Source organism: Rhinolophus ferrumequinum, chromosome 12, assembly GCF_004115265.2.
Source record: "Rhinolophus ferrumequinum isolate MPI-CBG mRhiFer1 chromosome 12, mRhiFer1_v1.p, whole genome shotgun sequence".
NCBI classification, from domain to species: domain Eukaryota; kingdom Metazoa; phylum Chordata; class Mammalia; order Chiroptera; family Rhinolophidae; genus Rhinolophus; species Rhinolophus ferrumequinum.
Window position 1 is genome coordinate 6,799,039 of NC_046295.1, and position 15,481 is coordinate 6,814,519.

Consider the following 15,481-nt stretch of genomic DNA (forward strand, 5'->3'; position numbering starts at 1 on the left):
AAATACTATCTGATGTCCTCTTCTGCTGCTGACCTCTGGGATAAGCCAGAGTGGAGCCTGGAAAGACTTGGCATATGATGACAAGCCATTCTCTTGGCCTTTTATGTCCCTGTCTCTCCTCTGGAGCTGTCCTTGGGCCGTGTGTTTATGGAAAGGTCACATGACTGGGAGTGACACCCTAGTTCTCTAGTCCGGGCTTTTCCACCTGTTGTTCAGTCTCCTCTCTAGATTCAGGAGGTGAGGACATGTAGGTTTATTAACTGTTGTGAAGACATGAACCCTCCCTGATTTGCTTTACTTCTACCAATTTGGCCCTAGATGTAGGTGGCTTCTCTAGGTCTGAGGTCTCGGAGATGGAGTACGTGGAGACCTGGGTGGGGCCCTTCCCTCCTCCCAGGCCTGTAGGTGGTGATGGGTCATTAGGGCTCCTTGGTCACTGAACATTTATGGTCACCCTTGTGCCGCTTTGCCGCATTCCCTGGATCCAAACTTTTCAATTCACCCACATCCCTCCCCAGGGTCACAGTATCTGACCGTGAGGTATGTACCACACGGTCACATCCCATCCCGTTCTTCCCCAACTCCTCTGGGGTTAACGGAGGGGAAGGCAGGTGACTGTTGACCATGGCCATTCATGCATTTGGGGCAGACATGAGCACAGCCTCATCAGCCTCTCTGATGCTCCCACCTACACACACGGAGCACATAGAGCCATCCTCTCTGGGCGCTGAGGGGTCGGGGAGTGTGAGCTGTACATTTTATTCAGGCTAAGTGAAGAGGGGTTTTCAGGGCCAACTCCATCCCAGACTTCTTCACGGAGAGAAGGGGCCTTAAGGGCAGCTGTTGTCTACTTCCTACCAAGAGAGCCAGGGGCAAGATTCTCTTGCTTCTAAACTCATGGCCCAGCAGTCCCCTACCCCCACGTACCATCCACTTGACTCTCACCCTTCCTGGAGCCTGAGTGGGAACGTCCAGCCCTGGGACGTGCCTGTAAACATATCCCCACAGCAGCATAAAGTGGAACACAAAATGGAAGCAGGAGAAAGACGGGTGGTAGCAGATCCTGGGGTGGGATCTTTACGGGTTTTTCTCATCTTGTTTTAGAATACTTTTTGCTGTTTGTGTAATGATACTATTTGGAAAAATAAGGTGCAATTGTGGAAACATAAGCGACTTGGGATAGGAGAGAATTTGCAAGGCCAAGGTTAGCCTCCCTGCATTGCCCTCTTTTCTAGAGGCCAAAACACATACCGAGCGCAGCACAGACAGAAGCCACGACACCGCCTTCTTATGAGGAAAAATAACATATATTGGGGAACATTAAGTATCTTCAGTGTGCTAATGAGAAAAACGTTTTCTCTACATGGACTGATCTTTGTTCTCTGACACGTTTTTCCACTAGGAATGTCTAGCTAATCGTGTTATGAATGTCCAGGCAAGACACCTCCCCGGAAGTGACAAATCCCCAGGCAGTGCTGATGGTGGCCTGGAGCACCTGGCATTCTTGGCCCATAGTGACCGGGACTGACTGGAGACCAAGTCTTCTTGGGGGACAGGGATAAGAAGTGACTGAGGCCCATCTGCTCATTGTGGAATCGGACACTTTTCAAGGACTGTCTGTGTCTGACGTGTCTGTCCCTGATGGGACAACTCTGGTCACTGGAGTTGGCCTGGTGACTGCAGGCCGTATGACTCCTCAGTCTCCCTTGCTCTGGGTAGAAAGGAAGCCTGTGGTAGCAGAAACACCCACATACTGGGGCTCGGCATTCCTCTTTGTGCTGATTTAAATTCTTCGCATGACGTTCATGGTGAATGGCCATTTTCTGATCTAGAAACTGTCCCATAGCTGTCATGAGCGCTTGAGCCTTCGGAGTCTCGCCGTCCACAATAGATCGGCTTTTGTCTGGTCCTTGGCGCTGGGCAGTGGCTGATTTGGGCTTACATTTTTGCGGAGCATCCTGACCTTTAAGGGTTTTATGGGGGAAAATCCACTGGAACATGGTCCTCATTCTGCTCCCGAAGCAGCTGTGTGGAGGGCCGTCTTTTTTCTCTGGCAGCCAATGGAGGTATTTCCTGTCAACAGAGCCTATTATTCGTTTGATCTTGGCAGAGGGGCTTGTACTTTTGGCTTGAGAGGTCCCCAACTTTTTAAGCCCTTCTGCATGTTTTCCTGAGTTAGGCCTCCTACCGTCCTCTCTCTTGTAGGTAGGGGCAATCATCTTGCTCCACTTCTTCCAAAAGTCTTCCTGTTTGGAGATCCTGGCCTCCTGCTGCTCTAGGCTGCCCCTTTGGGCTTCCATGACGCCACATAGCACCTGGGAAGCTACCCTGTCTGCAGTGGGCACTTTCTGAGGTTGGCTGTGGGTCACCTGAGAAGCCAAGTTGTTGGGCGTAACGGGTTTGTATGTGGCACCATCTTGAGGCTGGTTCTCTGACTCTAACCTCATGTTGGGCTGATATTCACTAACAACCTCTCTGTGAAGGCATGGCTCTCCCGGATCCTGGAGTACAGATATTCTCGGGAATAGGACACTTTTGCTGGTCCCTGGAGCCCCTAAACTTCTCAAATGTGCATTTATGTTTTGGGGGTTTGTTGACACATTGGCTCCCAAGATGACTCTAGACTCTGGGTGAAGAGCAGGGGACAATTTGGCCTCCACGGCCTCGCTGTCCTCTTTGGCACGCCCAGATTGGGACCCTAAGCTCATCTCCTTCATTGTTACCCTATAGCAAGGGTCTCGTGGGGCTCGACCCCCATTCTTCCCGCTTGGCCGATTCCTGGCCATTGGTAAACTTGAACTGGGCTGCAGGCTGCCCTGTTTGGTCCACTCCACAGTCCCACTCTGCCAGGTGATTGTGAGGGACTGAGAAGGTGGCCTGGCTTCCTGTCTAGGCAGAGAGGCCTTTAGGGGCCCATGGCCATCAGTAAGTGGGGTCCCTCTGCCCACCCTCTGCGTTTCCTCGCACACAGGTGAGGGGCCAATGAGCAGCCTCACTAGGTTGGGACCCGACTCTTCTGTTATAATCTTCTCTCCTGGATGGGCCTGAGGTGCTTTGCCCAGGACCTGAGCAAAGTTGACGATGGTCTGGGCCCCAGATACACAGGAGGCTGAGAAGGGAAAGGTGAACTGCTGAGTGGGCAAGAGTTGAGCCTTTTTCATCTTAAAGACACTGATGAACTTGAGGACCTTGAGGGGTAGGCCCCACCTGTGCCTTACCCGAAACCTTCTGATATGTGCTTCTAGCAGCTCTCGAGTGTCCATACTGAGGAAAGAAACCCTGTGGGTGGTGTTCACCGAGGGTTCCCAGCCCTTCAAGATGCCCAGCATTCTGGGTTCCATGTGAGTGTCAGACTTGGCAGAAGCGTGGTTGACAGTAAGCCAGGATCGACGCACACTCACAGGGATGAAACCCTCGCTGATCTGCCTCAACTTCCTGCCCAAATGGCCTTTCAGGAGGTTTTCTTGATTTTTGTCTAAGCTCCACAGCACATCGCTTCCTGAGTCACTTCTCAAAAACATCCAGTCAGTTTCTGAGTCCTCAGAGTCTGCCCCAGGAAACGTCACTAGCGAGCCTTCTGAGCCCCTGGAGAAGTCCTCTGGGACGTTCCCCAGTATACGCCCCAGTTCCTGGCCCATGTCCTGGCTTAGCTGGAAATCCATCTTCTGTGCATCCTTGCTGCTTTCACCTGTGAACAAGGAGGGCCCTGAGGGTCCATGCGTGTCCTGTGCCTGACACCTCCCTGGTAATTTGCCCTGAAGCTGCCCTAGTTCTAGGGACTCTTGGACCTTGCGGGGCAGCTCCCAGTGGTGTTGGATAAGCCACTTCTGTATGTGTTGCTCCAGTTGGTTCCGGAGCTCAGGACTGATGGGACAATTCTCAGGAAGGATGGAGACCCCCGGATCATCCTTTGTAATGTGGGACGGGAAGATACTAAAGACTTCCTGAGGTCTTTTGCCTACAGAGGATAAGGCCTGCCCACTTTCTAGTGGTTCCTGCAACCAGGGCCGTTCTGGATGTTGAATCTCAGTTGGGATGAGAGAGTGTGTTTTATTCTGGGCTGTTGGGCAAGATACTCCATGGGCCCCGATCTGGGGTGGAGATGACGATGAAAGGATTGGTAGAGAGGACTGGAGATGTGCCTGGGTCTGGACCTGAGCCAGAGATGAGGCCTGGAATTGCAGCATGGATGGAACCGGGGGTTTAGATCGGAACTCCAGGTGGGATAGGGGCTGGGAATGGGAAAGCTGTGGAGATGCTTTAGCCTGCAGCTGAATTGGGCAGGCACTCAAGATTCCATTGAATAAGAAAGACGGAGACTGTAGCGCGGATGGGTTCTCAGAGATCCAGGCAGTAGCCACCAGGGATTCACTGTGCAGAGAGGGGAGACCCCAGAAAAGCTGGTTATATTGCTGCTGTAGACAGTCCCCCAAGACCTTGGGATTTGAGAGCTGCTGAGTACCAGGCAGTTGCTCTGGTTTGCTTTTTAGGCTCCAGGAGTGTTGGGGGATTTTCGTGGCCTGCTCAGCACCTAGTGATTTCAACATATTCCCCACAGAATTCAGGTGGTAGTCTGGGCTCTTTTGTTTTGGACATGATCCGTCTTTTTCTGTTTCCTTCCAAAGCTTTATCTTGATTCTCTTTGTGACTTGTATGTCCAGGACATTCTGATCACCAGAGCTGAACAAAGAGGGGCTGCCAGCCTCTACCTGTCTGTCTGTGGGGTCTCCCGCAAGCAAGGCCTCTTGTGCGTGGTGGGACAGGTGCTCTTGCTGGGTCTCACACTGCGATGAGGTCGAGAGGCACAAGGCTTGGGCAGCCGCCGGCCACCACGACATGGTCGAAATGCGACAGCTTGTGTGAGCAAGGCCTGACATGGTTGGGCGTGGGACAGGAGAAGCCGGCCAAGGGGTGTGTGGAGATGAGCTCTGGGGGACGGTGCCTAGTGGCAGTGCCATCAAGTCACACTGAGGAAGAGTCAGAGCAGATTCCGCTGGTAGGGGGTCAGAGGAGGCTGTCGGAACTGGAGGGCGGGCCTCTGAATCAGGCAGGCATGAGGCAGAAGGCGAATGTGCACGTGGCCGGGGTGAAAAAAAGGGCAGGAAAGGCTCTGGGGGCTGAAGGGCACTCAGGGATGAGTGGACGGGAACAGAAACAGAGAAGGTTCTCGGGCTTGGTGAGTGGGCGAAGGCCAGAGGTAGGCGGTGTTCAGACAGAGCAGGTGAGGAAGCCAACGGGGACGCGGAAGGAGGAGCATCTTCCACAGGCTCCCCGCAGGATCTGTGGGTTCCCTCAGGAGCTGCTTTGCACACCTTACCAGGGGGGTCTTGACATGAGCCCTGGTGAAAACTGTCCTTGTCCGTATGTCTCTCCAGGTGGCTGCAGGAGACAGAGGCACAGGCTGCATCCACGGGTAGGTGGGGCCAGGAGGGCCGGGAAGACCGGGGAGGGTGAGCGCCTGGGGTTCAGGGTCTCCATGGCCCCAACCTCACAGTGCCCCTGCTGTCCCTCACTCCACGGTTGTAGCCACACCTCATCCCTATGTCCCCTCTCCCCCCAAGGTCAGTCCAATGTGGCCTGCAGCCCAGGGGTCAAATCATGGGCTCAGAAGTGGAGAGGACCCAAGAGCGAAATGGAAGATACTTTACCTTCGCAGAAGAGAAATCAGGCGCTGAACTTCATGCAGTTCATGCAGACAATTTCTGTACGCTGGAAATCAGGAGACTGGGTCATGTGGTGAAGGCAGGGCCTGGAGCTCTTATAGGAGTCTGAGTGCAATGACCCTTTAGGGGACATGCCTGGGAGAGTGGACTGTGGAGCCCAAGCATCAGGGTCCCGGGACACGTGATCCCTAACAGTGATGGCAGGCTCAAGAGCTTTGTCATTTACAAAGGGCTTCCACATCCATTAACCCTGAAGCCCTCGCCCTATGTGGAAGGAAGGGCAGGCGACAACTTACAGTCGAATCTGAGCACAGGACACAATGTGCTCACAGTTAAACCTGGAGGTCCCACCTACCCGTCAGGCATTATTGGCCCCCGACAGCCCAAACACCCCACATGGCAATGCCCGTTTCCCGGTGCTCAATGCTGCATTCTGAGCACGGGATCTGGGAAGGATCCGGGTTCTGATCTCCTTCCCAGGAGCCTCCCCAAGGGCTCTGTTTGCTGAGTGAAAGCTCTGCCGCTGGATTTGGGAGCCCTGGAGCTGGGCCCTCAGGGACAGGACAGGTGGGGTGATCTGTGGGGGACAGGGCTGAGGGGCAGAAGCTCACCTGTCAAATCTCTGCCTTTCTTCCTCTTCCCTCGCCTTGGCTGCACTGGATGCTGAGAGACAACAAAATATGAGGGGCTGGGACCCCATTCTCAGTCTCTTCTCTAGACAAGCTGCAGCCTGATGCTCAGTGTTCATGAACAGGACTTTCTACATTTAACTAATAAGACTTTCTGGTTTTTCCTCTTTTTACTTATTTTTAAAGTAGATAAAATGTTTGTTTTTCTTCTTTGAAGGGTACTAGAAAGTATTCTCTATGTGAGACCCACCATGGCTTTCTGCCATCGCACTTCCTATGCTCAGTAAATACGCCTTCTCAGACCTCCAGGCCCATGTGAGCGCCATCAGGTGGGACTCTGCTGCCTGAGGCCAGAGCCTCACTGCAGCCTCTGCTCAGAGGCCTGCAAGGTCTCCAGCCCCGACAGAGGACGAGAAGCTCCCCGGAGACACCAGCCAGAGGAATGCAGCTGGTGAACCAGTGCCTGGGGGCCTGTCCCCACATAGATCCAACTCAGTATCCAGTCCTCGGCCACTGGTCACTGCACCTGGGACTGTGCCCTGGAGCCCTGCACCACATCTGGACTCCTGGTCTGAGGTCTCAGATAGAAATTCTCATGCCCGCTCTCAGCCCTGCCCCCTGCCCCTGCTTGTTCCGGAAGGATGATGTTCTATTCTTTCCTGAGAATCCCCATCTCAGGAGTCTCTCTGGGTGATTTAGAAAAAATGGAAATAAGAATGAGAAAAATGTAATCTCTGTTGGGCCTGGTCCAAGGGTTCCTTACCTTCTCGATGTTTCGTTTCTTTGGTGGTGATAAGAATGGTTTACTCTTGAAGAACGTCAGTAACAGGAGGAAGAGCCCCACTCCACACAGGAAGGTGAAGATTGCATCAGTCACACACGGAGTGAAACTGGAGCTTAGCCATGTATCAATAAAACTTCTCAGAGAAAGGAGAGGATTCTCCATCATCTGAATCACACTGTTCCCTCAGGCTGAGGGACTGAACACTGGCAGTTCACTTGGGAAAGAACCTTAGGCACACATCAGAGAACTGTGACTTTGTCACAAAGGATGCTGAAGGGGGAGGGGACAGTAAGAGGAGGAGGCTGAACCACTGCCCTTCCCCCACCATCCAGCCCCACATACCCCTGCTCCTTCCTGGGCCTTCTAGAGCTCTCATTCCAGCTCTACCCTCACTTGTCAGAGAGACCTTAGCCCATTTTCTATTAATTTCTTCTGGAACTCAGACGTCACCCTGTTCCCTTCTCCCTTAAAGGTTTCGCCTAGAAGCCCACCAATTTCATAATCTTTGAAAATCTGAAGTTGATTCTGAAATTTCGGCTATTTTCCAGGGACTTTTACTCTATTTCCTCTGTCCTCAACTCCAGCTTCCCTTCATAAGTTTTTGAAGGGAATGTCTTGCATAAACTCAGGCACAGAACTTTTATACTCACTTAGTTTTGTGAATTTTGAAGAGTGTTTATTTTGTCACATTTTCAATCAGAGGGACCCACACATCAAAAATTAAAATAATTTGTTATTCAAAATTTATAAATCTAAGTATGAAAGAACTATACATAGTGAAACCTTTAAATATAATTTTACAAATTTGTAGCATACTTCTGGAGTTAGTAAAGCTTTAAATTGCCCAGGGACTTTTGGGACATGTACACACACACACAGACACACACACACACACACTCATCCTTTCACAGATCAGTATTTTTAAATTGAAGAATCCGTAATTTTCTACTTAAATTTTTTTCATATGTTTTTATACAACTGCTTATTTGCCAAAATATAGTTCTCACTCTCCATATAAGTTTTGAAACATGTTGTCTTAGTCCATTAGGGCTGCTATAACAAAACACCACAGACTAGGGTAGATTAAAAAAAAAAACACAATAGGAATTTACTTCCCACAGTTCGAGAGGCTGGAAAGTGCCAGATCATGGCGCCAGCATGGTCACCTTCTGGTGAGAGCCCTCTTCCTGGTTCATTGCCAGAGACTTCTCACTGTGTCCTCACATAGTGGGAGGGGGCTAGGGCTCTCTCGGGAGCCTCTCTTATAAGGCCAATCCCATTAATGACGGCTTATAAGCACCATCCAGTGGCCCCACCTCCTATCATCATTAGGAATTAGGATTTCAACAATACAACTTTGGGGAGAGACACAAACATTAAGACATGTGCACATGTGCTACTCTCAGAAGCCAGGAATGGGTTAGGGTGACCTAATGTGACCCTTGAGGTGTGTAGGATGGAGCGTGACACTAGGAGTCGAAGCCTGGGTCTGATTTAGTTCTTGAGCAGCCTCTTCACATATCCCTAGAATGTTCTGTATGTATTTGTTTTTCTGAATGTGCCTTGCCTTCCCCCGCTTTCCCCTTCAGACCCCTGGAGCCTCCAGTCCAGCCTGACCCATATAGAAAGAGCTGTGAGTCCCACACAGCGTTCCTTTATGGTCCCATTCACATCCCCTCAGCAGTAATCTAGATTCACTGAGGGATTCACATGGTAAAATTGTCTTCACACTCCAGGTGCGGTTAAAAATAGTGTGTGTCTCCTGCTTGCTGGTCATAATGTTTTTCTTTTTTTTTTTCTTTTAATTTATTTGGGTGACAATTGTTAGTAAAATTACATAGATTTCAGGTGTACAATTCTATATTACATCATCTATAAATCCCATTGTGTGTTCACCACCCAGAGTCAGTTCTCCTTCCATCACCATGTATTTGATCCCCCTTACCCTCATCCCCCACCCCCTACCCCCCCTTACCCTCTGGTAACCACTAAACTATTTTCTGTGTCTATGAATTTTTGTTTCTCATTTGTTTGTCTTGTTCTTTCATTGTTTTTGGTTTATATACCACATATCAGTGAAATCATATGGTTCTCTGCTTTTTCTGTCTGACTTATTTCGCTTAGCATTATACTCTCAAGATCCAACCATGTTGTCACAAATGTTCCTATATCATCTTTTCTTACCGCCGAATAGTATTCCATTGTGTATATATACCTCAACTTCTTTATCCATTCATCTATCAAAGGACATTTTGGTTGTTTCCATGTCTTGGCCACCGTAAACAAAGCTGCAAGGAACATTGGAGCACATGTGTCTTTATGTGTAAATGTTTTCAGATATTTTGGGTAGATACCCAGGAGAGGGATTACTGGGTCATATGGTAATTCTATTCATAATTTTTTGAGGAACCTCCACACTGCCTTCCATAATGACTACACCAGTCTGCATTTCCATCAACAGTGTATAAGGGTTCCTTTTTCTCCACAGCCTCTCCAACACTTGTTACTATTTGTCTTGTTGATGATAGCCATTCTGACTGGGGTCAGGTGATATCTCATTGTGGTTTTTATTTGCATTTCTCTGATGATTAGTGATGTTAAGCATTTTTTCATACGTCTATTTGCCATTTGTGTGTCCTCTTTAAAGAAATGTCTCTTCTGGTCCTCTGCCCGTTTTTCAATTGGGTTGTTTGTTTTTTTGTTGTTGAGTTTCATGAGTTCCTTGTATATTTTGGATATTAGCCCCTTATCGGAGGCACTGTTTGCAAATATCCTCTCCCATTCAGTTGGTTACCTCTTTATTTTGTCGATGGTTTCTTTTGCTGCGCAGAAGCTTTTAAGTTTCATATAGTCCCTATTCGTTTATTTTAGCTTTTATTTCCATTGCCTTTGGAGTCAAATTCATAAAATGCTCTTTGAACCCAAGGTCCATAAGTTTAGTACTTAAGTTTTCTTCTATGCAGTTTATTGTGTCAGGTCTTATGTTTAAGTCTTTGATCCATTTTGAATTAATTTTGGTACATGGTGACAGATAGCAGTCCAGTTTCATTCTTTTGCACGTGGCTATCCTATTCTCCCAGCACCATTTATTGAAGAGGCTGTCTTTCCTCCATTGTATGTTTTTAGCTTCTTTGTCAAAAATGATCTGTCCATAATTATGTGGTTTTATTTCTGGGTTCTCAATTCTATTCCATTGGTCTATGTGTCTGTTTTTCTGCCAATACCATGCAGTTTTGATTATTCTAGCCCTGTAGTACAAGCTAAAGTCAGGGAGGGTGATACCTCCAGTATTGTTCTTTTTTCTTAAGATTGCTTTGGCTATTCGGGGTCTTTTGTGGTTCAAAACAGATCTGATGATTTTTTTGTTCTATTTCTTTAAAAAATGCCATTGGAATTTATTTTTTATTTTTTTATTTTTTATTTTTTATTTTTTAATTTATTGGGGTGACAATTGTTAGTAAAATTACATAGATTTCAGGTGTGCAATTCTGTATCACATCATCCATAAATCACACTGTGTGTTCACCACCCAGAGTCAGCTCCCCTTCCATCACCATACATTTGATCCCCCTCACCCTCATCCCCCACACCCCAACCCCCTTGCCCTCTGGTAACCACCAAATTACGTTCCCCAGATTAATTTTCAAACCCGTGGCCATCCTGTGGTCACCGACTGCCCTCCAATCCCCTCACCCTCCCCCCAACCCCCCACCCCTCCCGCCCATCTAGCAACCCTCAGTTTTTCCTCTTTGTCTCCAAAACTGTTTCTGATTAGTTCATTCACTTATTCTTTTCTTTAGAATCCGCAAATAAGTGAGATCATATGGTACTTATCTTTCTCTGTCTGACTTATTTCACTTAACATAATGTTCTCTAGGTCCATCCATGTTGTTGCAAATGGTAAGATTTCTTTCTTCTTTATGGCTGCATAATACTCCATTGTATAAATGTACCACAGTTTCTTAATCCAGTCATCTACCGATGGGCATTTTGGTTGTTTCCATGTCTTAGCTATTGTGTATAGTGCTGCAATAAACATAGGAGTGCATAAAGCTTTTTGAATTGAAGTTTTGGATTTCTCTGGATAGATACGTAGGAGTGGAATTACTGGATCATAGGGTAGTTCCCTTTTCAGATTTTTGAGATACCTCCATACTGTTTTCCATAGTGGCTGCACCAATCTGCAATCCCACCAACAGTGCACAAGCATTCCCTTTTCTCCACATCCGCGCCAGCACTTGTTGTTTGTTGATTTATTGATGATAGCCATTTTGACTGGGGTGAGGTGGTTTTTATTTGCATTTCTCTGATGGTTAGTGAGGTTGAGCATTTCTTCATATGTCTGTTTGCCATCTGTATGTCCTTTTTAGAAAAATGTCTCTTCAAGTCCTCTGCCCATTTTTTAATTGGATCGTTTGTTTTTTTGGAGTTGAGTTGAGTGAGTTTTTCATAGATTTGTGATATTAATCCCTTATCAGATATATCATTGGCAAATATCTTTTACCATTCAGTAGGATCCCTTCTTGTTTTATTGATGGTTTCCTTTGCTGTGAACAAACTTTTTAATTTGATATAATCCCATATGTTTATTTTTTCTCTTAGTTCCCTCGAGCGAGGGTATATATCAGTAAAAATCTTACTCCGGGTAATGTCTGAGAAGTTTCTTCCTATATTTTCATCTAGGTACTTTAAGGTTTCAGATCTTACATTTAAGTCTTTAAGCCATTTTGAATTTATTTTTGTATATGGTGTAAGGAGGTGGTCCAGCTTCATTTTTTTGCATGTGTCTGTCCAGGTTTCCCAGCACCATTTATTGAATAGACTGTCATTACTCCATCGTACATTCTTGCTTCCATTGTCGTAGATTAAATGGCCATATAGGCGTGGATTTATTTCTGGACTCTCTATTCTGTTCCATTGATCTATGTGTCTGTTTTTATGCCAGTACCATGCTGTTTTGATTACTGTAGCCTTGTAGTATAATTTGAAGTCAGGTATTGTTATACCTCCCACTTTGTTCTTATTTCTCAAGATTGCCTTTGCTATTCGGGGTCTTTTATGGTCCCATATAAATTTTAGGATTATATGTTCTATTTCTGTGAAAAACGACATTGGCAGTTTGATAGGAATTGCACTGAATATGTATATTGCCTTAGGCAGTATGGACATTTTAACTATATTAATTCTTCCTATCCATGAACATGATATGTGTTTCCATCTATTTATATCTTCCTTCATTCCTTTCTTCAGTGTCTTATAATTTTCTGAGTACAGATCTCTTACTTCTTTGGTTAAATTTATTCCCAGGTATTTTATAGTCTTTGGAGCGATTGTAAATGGGATTGTTTTTTTAATTTCTCCTTCTGATGTTTTATTATTGGTATATACAAATCCAACTGATTTCTGAATATTAATTTTGTATCCTGCCACTTTACTAAATTCATCTATCAGCTCTAATAGCTTCTTGGTGGAGTCTTTAGGGTTCTCTATATATAGTATCATATCATCTGCATACAATGATAACTTTACTTCCTCCTTACCAATTTGGATGCCTTTTATTTCTTTTTCTTGTCTGATTGCTGTGGCAAGAACTTCCAGCACTATGTTGAATAGAAGCAGAGATAGTGGGCAACCTTGCCTTGTTCCTGATCTTAGGGGGAATGGTTTTAGCTTTTCCCCATTGAGTATGATGTTAGCTGTGGGTTTGTCATATATGGCCTTTATTATGTTGAGATATGATCCCTCTATTCCCACTTTCTTAAGGGTTTTTATCATAAATGGCTGCTGGATTTTATCAAATGCTTTTTCTGCATCTATTGATATGATCATGTGATTTTTATTTTTCATTTTGTTAATGTGGTGTATCACATTAATTGATTTGCGGATGTTGAACCACCCTTGCATACCAGGGATGAATCCCACTTGATCATGGTGAATGATCTTTTTAATGTATTGCTGAATTCTGTTCGCTAATATTTTGTTGAGGATTTTTGCATCTATGTTCATTAGAGATATCGGCCTGTAGTTTTCTTTTTTTGTGGTGTCTTTGTCTGATTTTGGGATCAGGGTGATAGTGGCTTCGTAAAAAGTGTTTGGGAGTCTTCCCTCCTTCTGGATTTTTTGGAAGAGCTTGAGGAGAATAGGTGATAATTCTTTTTTGAACGTTTTGTAAAATTCACCTGTAAAGCCATCTGGTCCAGGGCTTTTGTTTGTTGGGAGATTGTTGATTACTGATTCAATTTCCCTGGTGGTAATCAGTCTATTCAGGTTTTCTGTTTCTTCTTGAGTTAGCCTTGGAAGGTTGTACGCCTCTAGAAAATTGTCCATTTCTTCCAAATTGTCAAATTTGTTGGCATATAGTTGCTCATAGTAACTTCTTAAAACTCTTTGTATTTCTGCGGTGTCTGTTGTCACTTTTCCTCTTTCATTTCTGATTAGTGATGTTTCTTGTTTCTTTAGGTAGGCCTGCAAAGCTATGAATTTCCCTCTTAGGACTGCTTTCGCGGCATCCCATAGATTTTGGGTCGTCGTGTTTTCATCTTCATTTATCTCGAGATATCTTTTGATTTCTTCCTTGATCTCCTGCTTGACCCATTCATTATTTAGTAATAAGTTATTCAGCCTCCATGAATTGGTGTGTCTTCCAGTTTTTTTCCTGTAGTTCATTTCTAATTTCATAGCATTGTGATCAGAGAAGACAATTGGTATGATTTCAATTTTCTTAAATTTATCGAGACTTGTTTTGTGGCCTAACATATGATCTATCTTGGAAAATGTTCCATGTGCGCTTGAGAAAAAGGTGTATTTTGCAGCATTGGGGTGAAATGTTCTGAAAATATCGATTAAATCCAAGTGGTCCAATGTATCATTTAAGGCTGTTGTTTCCATATTGATTTTCTGTCTGGAAGACCTGCCCCTTGTGGTCAGAGGTGTGTTGAAGTCCCCGACTATAATAGTGTTACTGTTGATCTCTGCCTTTATGTCAGTCAGTACCTGTTTTATATATTTAGATGCTCCTATGTTGGGTGCATAGATGTTTACTAGGGTTATGTCCTCTTGTCGGATCGATCCCTTTATTATTATATAGTGCCCATCTTTAACTTTTAGTATGTTCTTCATTTTAAAGTCTATTTTGTCAGATATAAGTATTGCAACTCCAGCTTTTTTCTCGTTTCCATTTGCATGAAATATCTTACTCCAACCCTTCACTTTCATCCTGTGTGTGTCTTTTGTTCTGAGGTGAGTCTCTTGTATACAGCATATACAAGGGTCTTGCTTTCTTATCCAGTCAGCCACCCTATGTCTCTTGATTGGAGCATTTAATCCGTTTACATTTAAAGTGATTATTGATAGGTACATAGTTATTGCCATTTTTAAATTTGTAGTTAGGTTGTTTTGATCTTTCTTCTATTTACAGAAGTCCTTTTAGTATTTCTTGCAATGCTGGCTTGGTGGTAATAAATTCCTTTAGCTTATTTTTTTCTGGAAAGCTCTTTATCTCTCCATCAACTTTAAATGATAGCCTTGCTGGATAAAGCAATCTAGGTTGTAGGCCTTTGTTTTCCATCACTTTGAGTATCTCCTGCCACTCCCTCCTGGCCTTCAATGTTTCTGTAGAAAAATCATTTGATAGTCTTATGGGAGTTCCCTTGTATGTAACCCTCCGTCTTTCTCTTGCTGCTTTTAGGATTCTCTCTTTGTCTTTAAGCTTTGCCATTTTAACTATAACGTGTCTTGGTGTGGACCTGTTTGGGTTAATCCTGGTTGGAACTCTCTGCACTTCCTGGACTTGTATGTTGGTTTCCTTTATCAGGTTGGGGAAGTTTTCAGACATTATTACTTCAAATATGTTCTCAATCCCTTGCTTACTCCCTTCACCTTCTGGTATTCCTATGATGCGCATGTTGTTGCGCTTGATGTTATCCCAGAGGTCTCTTAGGCCATCCTCATTGTTTTTTATTCTTTTTTCTTTCTGTTGTTCCGTTTGGGTGATCTCTGCTACCTTGTCTTCTAAGTCGCTGATTCGATCCTCTGCTTCATCTAGCCTGCTGGTAATTCCTTCAAGTGAGTTCTTAATTTCGGTAATTGTGTTCTTTAGTTCTAACTGGTTGTTCGTTATGATTTCTACATCCTTCTTTATGTTTTCTCTAAGCTCGTTCATTATGATTTCTACATCCTTCTTTATGTCTTCTCTAATTTCCTTAAACATTCTTATCACCAGTGTTCTGAACTCTGTCTCTGAGAGGTTGGTTACGTCTGCTTCATTTGGTTCCAGTTGTGGAGGCTTCTTCTGTTCTTTTATTTGGGACATGTATCTTTGTTTCCCCATTCTGGCTGACTGTGTTTATTTTGATATATTTGGTAGATCCCCTAGAGTTCTTAGTTCTTGCTAGGTTATCTTATGT

At 45.2% G+C, this 15,481-nt stretch overlaps 1 protein-coding gene across 1 annotated transcript; it reads right to left on the bottom strand.

The window, feature by feature from the left end:
• Positions 1 to 1,421: 1,421 nt before the first annotated feature.
• On the bottom strand, positions 1,422 to 7,238 carry LOC117032055 (spermatogenesis-associated protein 31A6-like). Its single transcript, XM_033123195.1, has 4 exons — positions 7,056 to 7,238; positions 6,060 to 6,240; positions 5,649 to 5,709; positions 1,422 to 5,379 (listed from the first exon to the last, which is right to left on the bottom strand). The coding sequence occupies exons 1-4, from the start codon at positions 7,236 to 7,238 to the stop codon at positions 1,422 to 1,424; spliced, it is 4,383 nt and encodes a 1,460-aa protein (XP_032979086.1).
• Positions 7,239 to 15,481: the final 8,243 nt, after the last annotated feature.

Excerpts from the sequence above, each read along its gene's own strand:
- LOC117032055 (XM_033123195.1), bottom strand. The coding sequence starts at position 7,238 with ATGGAGAATCCTCTCCTTTCTCTGAGAAGTTTTATTGATACATGGCTA. Across the intron at positions 5,710-6,059 it reads CGGGAAACGGGCATTGCCAT|CGTACAGAAATTGTCTGCAT; the intron begins GTGGGGTGTTTG and ends CCTGATTTCCAG. Across the intron at positions 5,380-5,648 it reads CTGATTTCTCTTCTGCGAAG|CCACCTGGAGAGACATACGG; the intron begins GTAAAGTATCTT and ends TGTCTCCTGCAG.